The 18,777-nt window shown below is 42.7% G+C and overlaps 1 protein-coding gene across 2 annotated transcripts in view; it reads right to left on the bottom strand.

Moving 5' to 3' along the window:
* The window catches only part of LOC104046212 (macrophage mannose receptor 1), a 63,113-nt gene extending 59,865 nt beyond the window's left edge, over positions 1 to 3,248 (bottom strand). For both annotated transcript variants that reach the window (XM_064444729.1, XM_064444728.1), the window contains exon 1: positions 3,086 to 3,248. In XM_064444729.1, the coding sequence (XP_064300799.1) occupies positions 3,086 to 3,146 (61 nt within the window). In that variant the 5' untranslated portion in view covers positions 3,147 to 3,248. The remainder of the gene's footprint in view (positions 1 to 3,085) is intronic.
* Positions 3,249 to 18,777: the final 15,529 nt, after the last annotated feature.

The raw sequence follows: 18,777 nt of genomic DNA, 5'->3' as shown, positions 1-18,777 counted from the left end.
ATGTATTCAAGGTTTATTTCAAAATTGTAACCACCAGAAAAGTTTCTAGCATCTCTTACACTTGGAGGTACTACGGAGTGCAACATTTCTGAGATGGTCTTGCCCAAAGACTGAGAATTTCTCCTCTCTGATTCCCTTGAGATACATTTGAAGCATGGTAACTTAATAGTTCTCTCTGATATTGGATTGCATAACATAACAGGATGCACAAGGTCTTAAAACTGTATTTTAACTGGGCTACAAGCTAGGAAAGGGAAATACTAATTTATGTGTCTCTGGGGATTGAAGCTAATTAAAACATTATATGTTTTAGTATATGATTACCAAATTAAACAAATTCTATAATGGAGATATATTTAAAGGGAAAGCAGGTTAACCACAGAAAATTTTCCCTTCTCTGCTGAGGGTCCAATATGGAAATGATCACACTTTTCTGCAGAAGAACAACCTGGTAACAAATAACCTTTCTCTCGGGGAAAGAGCTGACCTAGAATTATCTCAGCCATGGTTCAATTTCCTTCTCCTGTCCTTTGGCTTCCAACTCACTGGGAAGTAGTGTAAAACTGATGAGCTAGAGACAGAAATCGTTGCCTTTTGCCAATCTGTTTTACTGACAGACAATACAAGGAAATGTATAATTATCACTGCAGGTGATAACATTTTTTTATTCTGCTTTTCTACTAGCATTTATTACAATGTTACTGTAAACTGATATATGCAATGCTTGCAGCTCTCCTTTTCCTGAAATCATATTTGAAGTTTCTGGGTAAAAGAGGTGTCACACGTTTTCACATGTGTGGATAACACTGCCTGATCTTTCAAACTGCTAAAGTTGTATTTGTTGCCTAAAATAACCTTCCTTATTTTATGCAGCTTATGGTATTATGCTACGAACGTGAAAAAGGTACCACAGAGTCACAAGCCTGGACTGCTGCGCCCAAGCCTGAAAGGGTGTGGAGTTTTGGCTTCAGAAACAAGGTCAGAAAGCTGAACAAAGAGGTCTGGCCAGTGGAAATAAAGAAAAAAAAAAAAAGACAAATCTTTGATCCTCCGCTTTTCTGACTGCACCTTTACAATGCCTTAGCAGTGTGTAAATGCAACACAACTGCTTACACAAGGGCCCCAGAGCACACAGGGCTCTGACAGGGAATAGTACATAGGTAAGCAGCTAAAGGACTAACACAGCCAAGCAGACACTGAAAATAAGTTGGCACCAAACAGGAGGACATAACAGGAGGTAGCAGGGTGCAGGAGAAACTGTGGCTGAGTCTGTAGTTGCAGGATTTCCTTCCCCTCAGAGTTCCTCCTGTCTCGTCCATGACCATACAGCAGGCTTGTAGCATGGTCCTGTGTTGCTCTAGTTTACAGTTTTATTTCTGTGTTTGTTCTGCCTCTTTGGGCACCAAAGAGGATTCCCATACAACGCTTTCTGTGTGAGTTATTAGAAAGTCTAGAAGAATATGAAACAAGCCAGGTATTTGTGCAACACTTTCTATGCCCTGCCAGCTCTTCTGCGTAAACACTTGATACTGCTCCTGCCAAACATGATGAGTTGTATATGTAAAACAGGCTGAGCAGAATTACTCGTCTAACCATTAACTGTGTTTCACTGTTCTGTAGCAACATTTGTTATAGAGCTCCCGTAACAGGGTGCCATTCTTCACTATAGATGAGCTGCAGGTGGTACCCTTAAAGGTCTACCACAGCATGATCACGAGTACCACAGTCTTGCTACTTTGAATTACACCAATTTCTAACAGACTAATCCATATTTTGAAAACTACTCCTGGAATGAGGTTCTTTAAAATGCATAGGAACATGCCAGGCATAGGAACAACTTACCTCACCATTATAACCCATCCAGGGGTGATATAACATATTTTCCCTCAACTGTCCCAAGTGCATCCTAATAGGATTTTTCTCACAGGCTTTCATTCTTCTTCACCCACCACACTGCGACTATTTACCTATCTCCAGTGCTAGCTTACATCCGAAGAATTGTACCATGCACTGTAAAATCTCGCTGGCCAAGTGTCTTTTCCACAGTAGAGATTTACAGGATGCCAGCGTAGCTTCGCATTCTGCAGCATTTACAAACTGTCATAGATTATGCAAGTGTAAATCAAGAAGTAACTCATGAAGCCAGTGAAGCACTACCAATGTTAAACAGTAATGGAGAGCACCAGAAGAGCACACCAAAAGCCAGAAGTGAGAGATCGAGGAGCAATAAGGCAGCAAGCAGGTAGGATGACTGTCTTCTCCATGCAGACACTCACTTACAAGTTAACCTACAATGATTGCTGCTAATTACACAAAGCAAGAAAGGTTACAAGGCAGTGTTATGAAGTTCTGCTTCAGTAGACCTCAAACTGGAGAGACAAGGATGCTGAGAGGCTTTTGGGAAGGACAGATGCAAAACATTAGCTGAAAACTAGCAGTGTGCTGGAAATCACAGTAATTCTCAGAGCGAGCGGGTGCAAGCTTCAGGTTTCACCAAGACACACAGCTTTCATCTGTTTTCACAGCTCTATTCCAGGATGCCAACTCCTCAGCTACCTTAACATCCCCCCACAAAAGCCATCTGCCAAAAGCAGGGCCATCAAAGATCAGAGGACTGGAGGAAAGGCAGAGCCCCAACACCAGGCCCTTTGCCAGACCTTGGTGGTGGGGAGGCAGCTGAGGGAAAGCTGGGTGATGGCATCAAATCGATCGGGGGCTGAGACCCCTAGGCAGTGGGAGAAACTGAGGCACTGCCAGGTGTGGCACCAGGGGCACCCAAAGGGCTGCCTCGCCCGGCAGCTTCGTGCACTGGGCACCTCAGGGTGCGGGTGAGGAGGGGGAGGCAGTTGGGGTGGGTAGCTGAGGCAGGGTCCGAGGGAAGGCTGCCACCTCCCCTGCCACCCCACCGCATCGAGGCTCCCCTGAGGGAGCACCGAGGGGGTTAAAATGCCCGCGGGCTTCTCCACCTGCGCGGCTGTTTCCCCCTCCTCGCGTCAAGCCGTAGGTCACGCTGGGTCCGCTGCCCGCCGCGACCCCGGTCTTTTCCCGGCACGTCTCATCCCGCACAGCCCCTGCGGGCACTTACCCAGCAGCGGAAAGACCCGGGGGAGAAGTGCGAGGAGAAGCAGGAGCTGGGAGGGAGCCATCGCCGCGGCTTCGCCCGGGGCGCCCCACCGCTGCGGGGAGAGGGCTTCCCGCCGGGCAGGTCCTCCGCACTTGTGAAGGGCTGGTGGATCAGGGGAAAGCTCTGGGCTCAAAATGATAAGGAAATATCCTGTCACATGGGGCGTTTTGAAATAACAGGAATTCGCTGTTCAAACTTTGCTTTCCTAAGCTGATTTTTTTTTTTTTCCCCCTCAGCGGAGGGAAGAGCCTCCTTCCAGGCACACGCAGGTGATAAAGTGGTGATAGCTGATTTTTTTATTTTTTTTGGGGGGGGGGGGGTTGGTTTGGTTTTGTGGTGGTGGTGGTGGTGGTGACGGCTCTTTTTTTTTTTATTTTCTCCGCTTTGCGACCCCGGCACCTTTGCATGTGGGTCAGAGGTTTGCTTTTCAAGAAAAACGAGCCGAACCCGCGCCGAGGGAGCAGGACATCCCCCTCCTCTCCTTCGGAGGCGAACCCAAGTGTCAAACAAAACCCGCGCACGAATGACCGGGTTTCTCCCGAGAGCGAGGGCTGCAGAAGTAGCAGAGACCTACTTTTGGGAAACCTGGATTTGGGTTGCCCCCCCCGTCCTCCATCACTCCTCCCCCATGCGGGAGCAGGTCGCTCCAGCAGCCGCCGGGGGGCGGGGGACCCGCAGGGGACGCACGGGCTTAAAAACTCTAAGGAGGCATTTTTCTGAGCTCCAATAAATGAAATGTAACCGTTGTGTTTGTTTCTTTATTTATTATTCTGACTGTGGTGGCTATGTCTGCTGTTAACAGGATTCAAATCTTGCTCATGAACCAGAATGTGAGGAATGTGAGCTTCCTTGTTGGCTGGGTTTTCACAAGCTGAAGCACCTATGTAGAATTAAATAATCTTTCTGAAAAGGTGCCTTTAGAGCACAAAATCTGCCTTGCGGTTTGTATGGCTTCTTGCTGTGCTGGGTAGGAGACCTCCGTGTGTGCCTTTTTGTGGGGAGCAGCATGTTATTCCTTAGAGGCCATTATCAATATGTGATCTAAAGGGTCCGAAATGGATGGAAGACTCCAGTCTTACTGCTGTTTTACAGAGACTTTTGTAACAGATCAGACTTACTGAGCTGTGTGATACAGCACAGACAAATTTGAGAAGCATCAAGCCTATCATTGCGAAGCATGTTGTACAGCAGCTCTCCCCGTACCATCACACACTCAAAAATCTCTGGTAAACATCGAAAATCTTTGAAAGCCACCTTGCTAGAAGTTCTGGGTGCAAAAGTAGAGCATGTCCAGGGAAACACCAATGGCAGATCAGTATGGAAGGAGACAGGGCAGAGTGAGAAGGTACTTTAACAATATTATTAGAGGAGAAGAAACAATGAAGTTCAAGCTCATTTTGAGTTAATGAGGAAACTCCTGTTAACATCGGAAGGGATTCCAGCCAGGCACTTCTGCTGTGCTGGGCACTCCTGTGCGCTACGTGTGGGGAGTGAAGGGGAAGTGCTTCATAATTTCTCTTGACATCTGTGGACCCACATAAAGGTCAGGAACAGCCTGGCCCAGGGACAGGAGGTGGGAAGTATTTCAGCCATAATCAGCAATGTACTGTATCATTATGTTCATGAATTTTCATCTGGGAAACTTCATCTCTTGCTCCAGTATATGGCAGCTATTTATTATTCGCTAACTATTTGCAACAGCCTTTATGCTTAACAACTAAAAGATCCAAGTGCTTGCACTGAGAAGATTATAGCTAACTCAAACAATCATAGTACAACTGAGAAATGAAGAATTCCTCCATGTTCTAGCATTACTACCTTCAAAAGATTGAAGCATTCAAAGCGTGTATGAAAAGTGTTTTTAGAGGCGGAAGAAAAAATATTTTCCTAAGTCACCTTAATATTTGTTTACATATTTATTTTACTAGCAGTTAGAAACACCTGGAAGCCCAGGAAAGCATCTGGTACTAGAAAGGACAAGTCAGAAGATTGAGAATAATGCTGCTTCCCCAACAGAATACTGAAAGTTTGGGAATTTGTGGTTTTCTTTTGGCCCAAGATAAACAGAGAAGGGAGACATAGTGTGAAGTTCATCCTCAATGTAAGTACAAATGCCACAAAAATATTTAGATTAAATCCATATGATTCAAAGAGCAAAGGGGGCTGCACGTCACTTAAGTGCATATGTGTGTGACACAAATAGGCAGAAAAATGGAAGTAAGTAGATGAGCAGTTATACCTGTTCAGCAGTCAGTGGCTGTACCAGGAATGAGGTATACTCTGAAGTGGCACAAGGAACTCTATTAGGCCATTTTTGGAGATTCTCAAAACTGAACTGGACCAGGAGCTGAGCAACCTGCTCTAAATGTTAAGTTAGCCCTGCTTGGGAAGGGGCGTCATAATAGATGACTTACATAGGTCCACAGAATCACAGAATCCCAGGTTGGAAGGGACCTCAGGGATCATCTAGTCCAACCTCTCTACGAAGAGCACAAGATGGCCCAGCACCCTGTCCAGACAAATCTTGAAAGTGTCCAATGTGGCCGAGTCAATCAGTTCCCTGGGGAGATTATTCCAGTGGTTGACCCTCCTCACTGTGAAAAATTTTCCCCTTGTGTCCAATCAGAATCTCCCCAAGAGCAACTTGTGTCCATTCCTCCTTGTCCTCTCCATGTGACTCCTTATAAAAAGAGAGTCTCCATCTTCTTTGTAGCTACCCCTTAAGTACTGGTACACGGTGATGAGATCCCCTTTAAGCCTCCTTTTCTCAAGGCTGAAGAAACCCAGTCTTCCCAGCCTATCCTCATATGGCAGCTTCCCAGTCCTCTGATCATCTTGGTGGCCCTTCTCTGGACCCCTTCCAGCCTGTCCACATCCTTTTTGTATAGAGGGGACCAGAACTGTACACAGTACTCCAACTGTACACAGTACTCCAACCAAGGTCCCTTCCAACCAAAACAACACATCAGAAGGTCTATTTCCATGACAAGTATTCCGGCCTTTCTTGGGACTTGAGCCTCACCAAATTAGCTCCCTTCCTGATCCAAAAATGCCTTTTTCTCATTGTCCCTTGCACACACTGGAGATACCGACACTTCAAAACCATTTTGAGAGTGGTGTGTGGTGTATATATATGTATGTACACCCACCCTGCCTAGAGCAGCACAAGTCTCAATGAGCTTATTCACATAGCCTCCATGCCTCATCTGCAGCATACTCCTCAACAATTATGTCTGGATCTGGCTTGCTTTTTGGGAGTCAGCATGCAAATACATGAATCATATATTCAATCTGATATAGTCCAAGGGACATATTTTGTATTTTGAGACAAAAGGATTCAGCCAAGTCTCAGGCTATAGTGATTTGTAGGCAAATAGTTACCAGAAGTCCAATCTGCTAAATGACTAATGACAGGATACATGCCCTAGATAGACATATGTTTTCATCCCTCTCCGTGGGTAGCAAGCCAGCTGCCATTTACATTTGGAACAGAAGGGCCTAAATTCCTTTGAAATAGGTCAGACCCCCTCTGCTTCTGGCACACCCAGTACTTGCAACTGGTGGCTCTTCCTAGCAAAATACCCTGAAATCCTGAAGTCACAGTGGCCCTTGACTTTGACAGTCAACAGGGAGATGGAAAGTTCAGACTAAATGAAATCATATCCAGACCTGAATCATAATATGATTATTTTGTTTGTGAGAACAAAACAACTGGATTCTTATCTGTTCTTTCACATTTGCATCCAAGATGTTTTTTGATATTTCATGTGGGAACCTGTGTCTCTTAGACGGCATTCAGTAGTTTTCTGTACATTTCTAATGTTTGCATGGTCATATATAGCAAACACATGCTCAAGAACAAAATGCACATCATTTTTATCCTCATTATTAACATAATACCTATACTATATTAAGTCATATAAACAAGGCATTGAGCAGGGAAAAAAAATAGGAATTGGCAACGGTAATATTTCCATTTTATGCAAATTGGATTCCTCCAAAAAGTTATTAAAAATTTATTTTGAGGTTTCTGATTTCTAAAAACAAAATATAATAAAATGTTTTAGGAAGGAGAACAATCAAGGCTTTAATATCTGTCACCAGAGAACCTTTACCTAGTAGAAGTCCCTTGAGGATACCATTAATATAATGTACAATATTAACTTTAAATTGAACTAATGCAATCTTCTATCTGTGCTTTAAACTTTTTTTTTTAAAAAAAAGACATTTAAAATTCCAACATTCTGCCTTTACTGCAAAGCAAGAATATAATTGTTCCTTGCATATACTTTAATTGCTTCGTAAGTATACAAGGCTGTTGGGAAGATGTGTATATTCTCATGATTTCTAACACTTCAAGTTCAGTTTATGCTTCACCCACCATATGAAAATAAAGAGAAATGTCCACACCCTTGCATTTCTGGTTGCTTACAGCTACAAATGAATGTCACCTGCATACTTAAAAGCCCCAGTAAATACAGCCCAAAGTTTTCAGATGCTTAGGCAAAGTAACAAAATTCTAGAAGGTTTCTGCTTTCTGTCATCATAGAGGAGTCTCAAGTGGCAAATGAGAGAAGATCCATGGCTGTAGAACACCTAGTGTGCCTACACAGATCCTGTCATGTGCCTTTTATCGTTCTAATTTTATTTTTCCATGTTATTCTACTATGTCATGTTTCAGAAATACAGCTAGATATTGAATTGTGGGGTGGGGTTGGTTTCGTATAAAATACGAATCAGAGGGCCTTAGTTATAAGGTGTTCACATCTTAAAATTAGCGTATTATGTTAGGGGCTGGCTACTTGGTGAACACAGCCGAGACTTACTTTCTTCTAATGAAGGGACTTCTCCTTAAACAAGCCACCATTTTAGCACATACCTAATTTTTTATCTCAAAACCAGATACTTTGTAAGTTATACACATTTCAGAGAAAGTAAAGGTATTCTGCTTAGGGACAGGGAGGAATGTAGCCATAAACCGGGCCACTTTCTATCCATCCACGAAGAAAATCCACCTAGTTTAAAAGGAATCCAAAGATAACACAGATTTTTGTATCGAAAGATTTCTTCCATGGGTATCATGAAGCCCTGCAGCATTAAGACACTGATGTTTGGAAGCTCCACATTGAAAGATGCTAATGACCTCTCCCTAGCTTAATTGTTCTCAGTGTTTTTAATTAAATGCTTGACATCACAACTTGCTTGTGAAATATTGAGTTATAAATGCGTTTTCTCTTGATACAGACATTGCGCTTTTATTCTGTGAACAGTGAGGTAGTTTATATGCAACCAAGTGAGGGTTTTTTGGTGCTACAACGGGTTACCCAAAATAGCCTATAAACATTTCAGTGTTTCATTAGTCATCCTAAAGTATTTAAACAACATTTTCACACTATTGAATTACTTTGGAGAGTTAGCTTTCTAGAAGATTGTATTGTTGTAAAGGGCTAATTAAAGTTCAACACTGTGATGGTTTTGGCTGGGATGGAGTTAATTTTCTTCATAGCAGATCAGATGGTGCCATGGTTTGGATTTACGACCAAAACACTGTTGATGATATAGGGATGTTTCAGTTATTGCTGAGCAGCGCTTACACAGCATCAAGGCCTGTTCTGCTTCTCATGCTGCCCCATCAGCAAGTAGGCTGGGGGTAGGCAAGAAGCAGGGAGGGGACACAGCTGGGACAGCTGACCCCAACTGACCAAAGGGATATTCAACACTGGGTGATGTCATGCTCAGCAGTAAAAGCTGGGGAAAGGAGGGGGAAGAGGGGAGTTACAGCGTCTGTCTTCCCAAGGCCCCGCTTTCCTTGGGAAGTAGCTGAACCCCTGCCTGCTGATGGGAAGTAGTGAATTAATTCCTTGTTTTGCTTTGCTTCTGTGTGCAGCTTTTTGCTTTGCCTATTAAACTGTCTTTATCTCAACCCACAAGTTTTCTCACTTTTACCCTTCTGATTCTCTCCCCCATCCCACTGCAGGGGAGTGAGTGAGCAGCTGCATGGGGCTTGGCTGCCGGCTGGTGTTAAACCATGACAGACACAGACTAACATGTTATTTATGAAAATAATTTCAAGAACTTTACTGTTCTATACATCCTAATTAGTACACAGGAGTCAGAGAGTTTAGCTTAATTTAAACCAGAATCTTTCAGGGGTCAAAAGGAGTTAAAAGCTAAGAGGAACATCACAGAAAATGGACAGAAATCTTGAATTTTCTCTAAGAATTTTTGATTACAGACAAACTAAATTTAACTATCAAATTGAAGAAAAATTATAGCACTGTTGCATATGAACTAAAAGAGCCAAAACTCAAACCTTGGATGCTGACCAACAGTCACCAGAGCTGATTTCAAATGTAGCTAAGGCTGAATCAGGTACCTTTCCTCCATACAGGAGCCAGTAGAAAGAAGGGTTATGAAAACTTTCAGTACTTTTTCATCTGATCTCTTGCCTTGGAAGCCTTAAGCTCATCCTGTTGGTTGACTTCTGCAAGCACATAGAAATGAGACAGCTAGTAGGAACAGTGAACGTAAGAGTGTGTAAGTAGGCTCCAGTTCAGCACTGGCTTTACAACACCATTATCTCAAAAAGTAATTTTGAGCAGTGGTGAGAAAAAAGAGAAGAAAAGTAAAGCACTGCCAAGAAAGTAGATTCATTGTTCTGTAATTATTTTAAATCCCACAAAAAAATCTAAATACCCAAATGTGTTCAGCCCACCTAAACAACTCCTAAGACAGCAGTGCAATCACCCTAACTTCCCGTTGCTGTCAATGGAGGGAGAGAAGAGCAACCTGGACCTCATACCATTCCGTGAACACCTCAGGTGTCCAGTCTTACCTAACATGAGCCTGGGCCTGCATTCCTGAACAGGATACATACCTCATGGTGCTAAGCAGAGCAACAGAATAAATATTAAACCTGAGTAAACATTTTGTTTTTTTCAAGGCAACACCTCAAGCCTTTATTATGAAGCCTTACATGATTTTCTTTAAAAAAAAAACCAACTTTTTTTAAAAACCCTTTTTACCTTTCAGTTGCCCAGCATAAAGCAGATGGGGTTAACTTCCTTTCTCTATCATCTGCCTACAAGCTATGGCAGGTATCTGGTGTACAGGAAGAAAATTGCTCACCACTGATTTGGGAGGTAAAGTACTTTAGTTCACTCCCAGAACAGAATTGCTGGCAAACATGAAACCCATGCTACAAATCTCCTCCAGCCAGGAGGCAGAAAGGGAACGCCACTGTAGTAAGCATTGGTTGCTCTTTACAGTCTTTTCAGTTTTCTCTCCCATTCTGTAATAATAAAGCACTCTTAAGTAATAACTATGGGAATTTTGTTTTAATTACAGTGCTCTGCATGGCAAGGAGCTGTACACAACCAAAGCGGTGGGACGCATGGCGCTGTTAATGGGTCTGGACTGAATTATAAAGCTCTGGACTGCTATTTGTCATTTATCTAGGTGTCATAAATCTTCTGATAAGACTACTTCTCAATTAACAAAATGAACACACATCTTTAATCCCCCTCTTAACTTGACAAGTACCCAGTGGTCTCTAAGTTAGAAAACTTAGATGCATAATAATATCCAACTATGTGGATAGTATTGCAGAGTCAAAGGTCAGCAAAATTTGTTGCTCCATGGAACTCTAGCAGAGCACACCTTAAAATTAATGTAATGCCATAACATACTGATAGCAGTTCCTACCTTTGAGCTGTACACTCAGTTCTAGCTATTTATCTAGTAATTTTTCATGGTTAAAAAGATACACAGCAGAAATACGGCAGTTCACAGATGAAACAGTGTTTAATGAAGGATGAAGAGATTTTCTAACCAGGAAATAGGGTTTTTTTTAGAAAGGAAAGGCAAAAGTTGAGGCATGATATCGAAAGCTAAAAGGATAAATGGTACAGAGCTGGTTTGTCATTCCTTTCTATTTGCCATATCATGGTACCAGCACAAAAAAATATCCAGTTTAATTCCAAAACGACAGTCTTAATACCCATTGTCACTATCAACTCAAAATATAACCATAGACATGAGCTGTCAGAGGTCCTTCAAGAATTATCTTCCTTTAGGACAGAAATAAATCGGTAGCAGACAACATTGAAGAAGAAACTTCTGAGCAGGTTATGGGATCGATAGGTAACTATTGGATAGGGGGTCTGGTTTGGCTTTGTTTGCAGGGAAGAGGGTTATTTTGGGGTTTCTTTGTTTGTTTTAACTTTACTTCAAATAATCTAATTTTGGATTAATTAATAGGCCATACTCCTTAACCAGAGATTTGATCCTGTCTCACTGGAATGGGAATACTATGACATTCCTATACATATTAAAAGGATATCTGAGAAATCTTTAAATCATTCTTCTGTCAACTACTTTGCTGGTTAGTAGTTGAGCAACATTGCAATATTCTTTATTGTAAATAAAAGTCTACATCCATGATCAGTATGCCAGTAAGCCTATGCCAACATGAATTCATGATGGTTACAGTAGCAAAGTAGCGCGCACACATGTGACAGAGGAGTTTTGTTTGAAAAAAGAAAACAGGTTTCAGTGTAATTTCCCAAAGAACTATGAAATTAAACAATGAGTTTAAAAAGGCATTTTATTATAAAAGTTATACAATCCCTAATATTAGTCAGGTTATTGTTACAGAAGTTTAAACATACACTAACTTCATGTTTATGAGCTGTTACCCATAGTATAGGCTTTGTCCATGGGCAGAATATTAGACTTTTGGAAGGAAATACACCTAATTTCACTTAAAGGCACTCAGAACTGCAATTACATCTATGAATTAATGTCCAAACCTCCTGTCTCACTCAGTGAATTCCTTAAGCCTGTGCTGTCTGGAGCCTTTTCACCACTTTTGCAGAGTTTAAAAATCTTTTCTCATCAGAAAATGAACTCAGTAAAACTGAAATATTATGAAGTATTATGTAAACTAAACAGTCACTGAGAACATATTATTGCATTTTTAATACAGTAGGGGAAAAAATGTCTTTCGCAGAACTTTGTTACATTTCATTCTAATTTCAAGAACAGGATTTTTCTTTTGGTAATATTTCCTGGAGAACAGAATAGAATTTCTACGCCTGAGTTGTGCCTGTGCCAGAACAGACCGAGCATCCTTCCCAGTGACTTCCCTTTAGGCTAGCACCAGAACGGTGAGATGGCCCTCTGCCCCCTACAGCTCAGCTTGTGTTTTGCTTATAAATGTGCTAGGTTTGTCTTTCCTGAGAATGACAGAGATTGATAATGATGCTTTTATTTTACATTGTTTAGTTACCAAATAATGTCATTTTGATTAGTCCAAAACCGTATATGCATTCAGATGCAGTTCACCAAGTTTGTTTGAAAAGTGACTGTTATTCTGGATTCACAAGACAGGATGACTCATTAGACCACAGCCGGGTGCATTAGATCTGGGCACGTGTACGGTGACAGATGCCTCCCACAGTGGATTTCAGATCTGCACAGCACGTGTCCTGTCGCTGCAGTGTCACCCACGAACATCACCAGTCCTGATGAACACACAGTTCTCTGTAAAGCCAGTCCTAAGTACCTAACAGTGATAATGTGTTTCACTTTATTCCTGCCCTCACTTCCTTACTCTTAAAGTTAGATAGTTACTACCTCCCTCGACTTACTAGAGGAGCAAATATAGTGATGTGTATACTGAGTATTGAATATAGTGAAATTTATGAGCCAAAAAGTGGCTGAGATGGCCTTTAAGCTATTTCAGCCTATTTCAAATTAAATAAAAGCCGTGTAACAATTTTGTAGATTGTGGTCTGAATAGGTATGTGTGAAGGATGACCTGCGAGACAGGAGTAGAAGGAGGGAGGCTGGTACTACCTGATGTGGGGGAGTAGCTCTGATGGAGGGAACAGACCTGCCAGGGGTTGAGGAGGGGCTGTGATGATGCTCAGTGCTGCTGTGAGAAGACTCTTACTGAAACAGGCGGCTGGGATCAGTATAAAAGACACCTTGGGGCTTAATCCTTATGTGGGTCTCAGGAGGCTGCTGGAATTGCAGTAACAAGCTTTCTCACTTTTTGCTCTGCTCCAAGAGATAAACACCTTACTGCCTTCTCTCGATGCAGTGTCTCCTGTGCTAGGTCTTCTTGGGAGAAAGATAAAGAGAAGACAGAAGTTTAAACTGCTCTCCTCCGCTTACAAAGTTTTGATGACGTGAGGGGTGAGTCTTAGTCTGTAAATCATCATTTCTGGGAAATTCAACAGCCTTGCCTTGAATTTTGAGAAGTTGGCAAGAGCTCTAAATTATTAAGAAATGTTAAACACATGAACAGCACTCCACAGCCCCAAAGAACCTGCTGTCTGAAAAATGCTCAGTGAACCAGAAGTTAAATGATTGACTTGAGCCAGAAGCACCCTAATGTAGGCCATCACTTCAGCCCTTCACTGGGTAGCATTTTCAGCAGAAATGCCCTGGCATGAAAAAGCAGAGAGACTGAATCACCTTTTTCTCTCCTATTGGGAAGCATAGCAAGGAGTCAGAAAATCTCACACTGCCTCAAAGCCAACCTGTACCCATTATATAAATAAGCAAAACAGCCAATTTCATTGATACTTGTCCAATTGGTTTCCCATTAAAAGAACTATTTTAAAATGTTGGAATTTAAGTGAAATTAGTCCATCAGAGTGGTACAAGACAGCAGGCATTTCCTTTAGAATATGTATGAATATTGCCTTTGTAAAATCTGAAAGGGAAACAGTCCAGATTCCTGGGAGCTATGCCAAGAGATTCTGAATCCGGGAAAACAGGACTTATGATGTGCAATCAGGACTTGAATCCATTGCTCCTAGAATTTAACCTCAGCTACCAGTTTTCTGCATGTTTGTGGCATGCGGCGCAGTCACTCCATGCCACATTTCACAGTTTTAAGGCCTGCTGACATAGCGTACTGTGTAGGTCAATCAATACTTGTAAGATGATGACCACTTGTAGGTGAGATTGTAATGTTCCTCATGATAAAACTTGTTTGCAGAGTGAGCAGTAAAGTACAATTATGAAAGCTTTCCTCAGAACAGCAGGGAGTCAAATTCAAACATGGTCCTGAAAACCACATAGAAGACCAAAATGCTAGGCAACAGCACCCAGTCTGGGCCCTAGCTGAAAAATATCCTGCTCTGCAAAACACCTCAGTGCACCCTCCTATTTCCTCTGACTACTATCTCTTTTTCTGCACCAGCAGTGGGGGTCAGCCCTCACGCATATGGACGTCACCAGCACTGCAGGGCTGAGGAGCTTCATACACTCTCTATTTCTCTCCTACAAAGTAATTTTGCACCTTCTACCTGGCCAAACAGGGCCAAACGAGCCTTCCTTTCTGGGTTTCATACAGATACAGGTTGTTTATGGGTGACCTGGACTCCAACTTTTATAGGTATTTCCATAGATGGACAAGTCAAAGTTAAAAAAAAAAAACAAAAAAAACCAAAACAAAACACCCCAAACCACACACGAAGAAAGAACATGCAGTCAAAAGTAAAAAGTGCCTAGAGGAAAGGCACAATAGTCCCAAACCAGGCAGGGTTTGGGATTACTTATTTGCCTTTCCTGGTGCCTTGGCTGGAAGCAAGAGATTGGCTACTGTTGTGGCTGGATTATTTTGATGCCTCATTTCAGTGGAAGTTCAGAATCAAAATGACTTTGAAAATGTGAAACCTAGCTGTTAGTTTAATGCTAAATGTGAAGTCTGAAAATGATGAAATAGCAGTTAAATCAGAAAAAAATAAAATGGAAACAATTACTCTGATAAGTTAAGAATAGCTTTATGATAGGGTAGGTTTTTTCCTTTTTTTGGAGACTCTTTGTCAAGACCAATATCTTTTCTATAATTTGCCACCTCCACCATTTCACAGAAGGTGTTCAAGCCTAGACGTTTTTAAAAAAAAAAAACACCTCCTTACTATTTCAAAGCACTTTTGTCATTTCAGTTACTGTGAGAGTCTGTACATAAATCATAGATTTTTCATTGACTAATAGTTGGCTGTGCTATCTGCATTTAAACCCAAATTAGATTACCTCCACTACCAATCCCAGCAATTAGATATCTGCAACATTCAGCTCAACACAAGAGATCCTCACAGTCTGTTTCTGAAGGTACAACAGTAACTGTGCTGTTTGTTATTTCAACCAGTACAGTGTGTAACTACTCAGGCAGACCCATTATGGCAACTTGCCAAGCAATCAAGACAGCAATGACATGACAACTTTGTTTCTCTCTTATTTAATTTCATACTGACATGCCATCTTATCTAGGCATTCTGTAGAGCAATGGCTTTGAAATCACGAACAACATAAAATATCTGTATTTTCTGAGAACAGCTTCCTTCTACAGTATCAAAACATGCCATTTGCTTTTTCTTCCTAAAATAAAAATACTCACTTCAGCTCAGTGCTGCATGGAGGATTTATACAGGCTATTCTTCTTGGAAGTCCTGGCAGCTCTTCCTGCCTGTTATCTATGACCAGAAGTGAGCTGATGTATCAGTTTTTACAGGAAACCAAATCAGCAAATGTCACACAGGCAGTGAGGCAGGATATAGTAAACCATGCTCCATATACACGTCCCATGCTTCCTTTATGCTCTTAAAACTGAGAGCCAAGTGGCAAGAAGCAAACATAGGTATAGGGAGAAAGAAAGCTGAATCACAGAATCACAGAATGGCAGGAGTTGGAAGGGACCTCTGGAGATCATCTTGTCCAACCCCGCTGCTTGAGCAGGCACACCCAGAGCAGGGGGCACAGGAACACATCCAAGTGGGTTTTGAACATCTCCAGGGAAGGAGACTCCACAGCCTCCCTGGGCAGCCTGTTCCACTGCTTCGTCACCCTCACAGTAAAGAAGTTTTTTCTCATTGAGGTGGAACTTCCTGTGTTCCAACTTGTGCCCATTGCCCCTTGTCCTGTCATTGGGCACCACTGAAAAGAGTCCAGTCCCATCCTCTTGACAAACACCTTTTAGATATTTATAGGTATTGATGAAATCCCCCCTCAGTCTTCTCTTCTCCAGGATGTGCAAACCCAAGTCTCTCAGCCTTTCCTCATAAGGGAGGTGCTCCAGTCCCCTGATCACCTTGATAGCTCTCTGCTGGACTTGCTCGAGCAGTACCGCGTCCTTCTTAAACTGGGGGGCCCAAAACTGGACAGAGTACTCCAGATGTGGCCTCACTAGGGTGAAGTAGAGGGGGAGGATAACCTCCCTTGACATGCTGGCCACACTCATTTTAATGCAGCCCAGGATACCGTTGGCCTTCTTGGCCACAAGGGCACAGTGCTGGCCATTGGTCAACCTGCTTGTCCACCAGCACTCCCAGGTGCTTCTCAACAGAGCTGCTTTTGAGCAGGTCAACCCCCAGCCTGTACTGGTGCCAGGTGCAGCACCTTGCACTTGCTCTTGTTGAATTTCATGAGGTTCCCCTCAGCCCGGCTCTCCAGCCTGTCCAGGTCTCGCTGGATGGCAGCACAGCCTTCTGGTGTATCAGCCACTCCTCCCAGCTTGGTATCATCAGCGAACTTGCTGAGGTTACACTCTGTCTCTTCGTCCAGGTCAGTGATGAATATATTGAATAGAACTGGACCCAGCAGAGACCCCTGGGGAACACCACTAATGACAGGCCTCCATCCAGACTCTGGCCTGGTGATCACGACCCTCTAAGCTCTGCTGTTCAGCCAGTTCTCTGTCCACCTCACCGTTCACTCACCTAACCCACACTCCCTAAGCTTTCCTATGAGGAGTGCTTCACAAAACACAAACCGTGATTTTCCCTACAAACCAGTGTGCTGGTTTTGGCTGAGAAGGGGTTCATTCTCTTCATTGTGGTGCCTGTGGGGGTCGGCTACCTTTCCAGCTTCCTGCGCTCTGCCGCGTCAGTGGGAGGCTGGGAGGGGCGGGGCCACGGCGGGGGCGGCTGACCCCGACTGGCCAATGGCACGTTCGTTCCATACCACGTGACACCATGACCAGTACATGAAGGGGGGACAGTTGCGGCTCGGGGAGGCGCGGCGGCGGGCGGCTGCGGCACGTGCGGTTTGTTTCGGCGGTTCATCCCTCCCCCCCCCGGGTTTCGCGCCTCTCGTCGTTGTCATTTCCATCGCTATTTTTTTTTTTTTTTAACTGTTCTTATCCCAACCCACGAGCGTTACCCTTCTGATTCTCTCCCCCATCCCACCGGTGGGGGAGTGAGCGAGCGACTGTGTGGGGCTGAGTTGCCAGCTAAACCACGACAGCTAGTCAATGCAAATGCAAGCAATTGAAAATGAATGCTGAAGTGCTCAGGACACTGCGTGCCATAGGAATTGTAATACTGTCCAAAAAGACCTGCCTATATATCCTTAATTTTTGTTCATTTTAATAATTCTTCTAGGTGAGGTACTTAACTACTGCACCCAAAGCAGGAAACTTCTGTAAGTCTCTTGACATTACAGAACATGCCATAATTATGATTTCACTCACAGCCCTGGCTTACTTCATATCTTTTATAATACCAAGAGGTTACTTTTTACACAGACTTAAAATACTGCTTGATTTACAGACAATTGAAGGTTTCTATGGATGAATCTGCTCTATACAAAGTATTGGTGCCCTTCTAGAAACAAAGCTTTATTAATACTCATTTCTTTGCACAAAGTCGTCTTCCTTTTTTGCCTCTCCTGATTGCATCATCCACCTCAAGTGCTAATTTGCTTTTTCCTTCATTCTCTCCACCACTCTTAAGTCCTTGAGACCCTACCCCACATGTCATACCCCACTGGAGTGAAGCCAATGCCTGATAAATTTGGCAGTGAAGCTCTAAGAGACTGAATCCACTTCATCATGGTTGTTTGCTTGTCATTGCTATTCCAAAGTACAATATCCAGAAAGACTGTCTACTATATTCCATATTTACCACAGATACCTTCAACAGCTTCCCCTTCTGTTCTGCAAAGCAAACAAGTATTAAAAATAAAAAATAAAATAGCCCAAATATCCATAGTGAGCTATGGATAACAAGCCTGATTTAGCCAAGGAATTCAGACAAAATAAATATTTCTGGGTAATTATGACAGACTACTTCTGTGTTCAAGATCAATTTTATGGCACAACATCCTATCTGGTTTTGCACTGGGAGTCACAATTGATGAAAGATCAAAGAATATGTGAAGCAAAGATTACTATCCACGCAAAGCATATGCTACAAATGACATCTTTATCGATACCTGAATACATCATCCTCCTACCAAAAAAGCTAAAGATCCTCCCTTACCACCTTACCAACCTTCTCCAATGAAACTGCAATGCTGATACTGATCCTATGCAGGACTGATTTTTATTCTTAAAATAAATTAACCCAAGACTACTGTAACTCAGTGGCCAAGGCCTTGGGTGTTTCTTTTTCTTTGTTTGTGGTTTTTTTTCCCAAGGGACAAATTTAAAATTTTGAGTCCCCAATGGAAATAGAAAAACCAGATGATCTTGCTATTCCAGTAAAATCAGTGCACAAGGTAGGTTTAAATGTTCCATGAATATGTAGACAGTGCTACAGCTGTCCTGTAGGATCCCAGGGCTTAGGAGGGAATCATGAAAGAGAGAGTTTTTGCAGACTGTGTTTATAAGAAAGATTCTTAAGCCTACAGGATTTACT

This window comes from Phalacrocorax carbo, chromosome 2 (assembly GCF_963921805.1).
Source record: "Phalacrocorax carbo chromosome 2, bPhaCar2.1, whole genome shotgun sequence".
In the NCBI taxonomy this organism is placed as follows: domain Eukaryota; kingdom Metazoa; phylum Chordata; class Aves; order Suliformes; family Phalacrocoracidae; genus Phalacrocorax; species Phalacrocorax carbo.
Note: the sequence above shows the minus strand (reverse complement) of the source record. Positions and strands in the feature narration are given on the sequence as shown.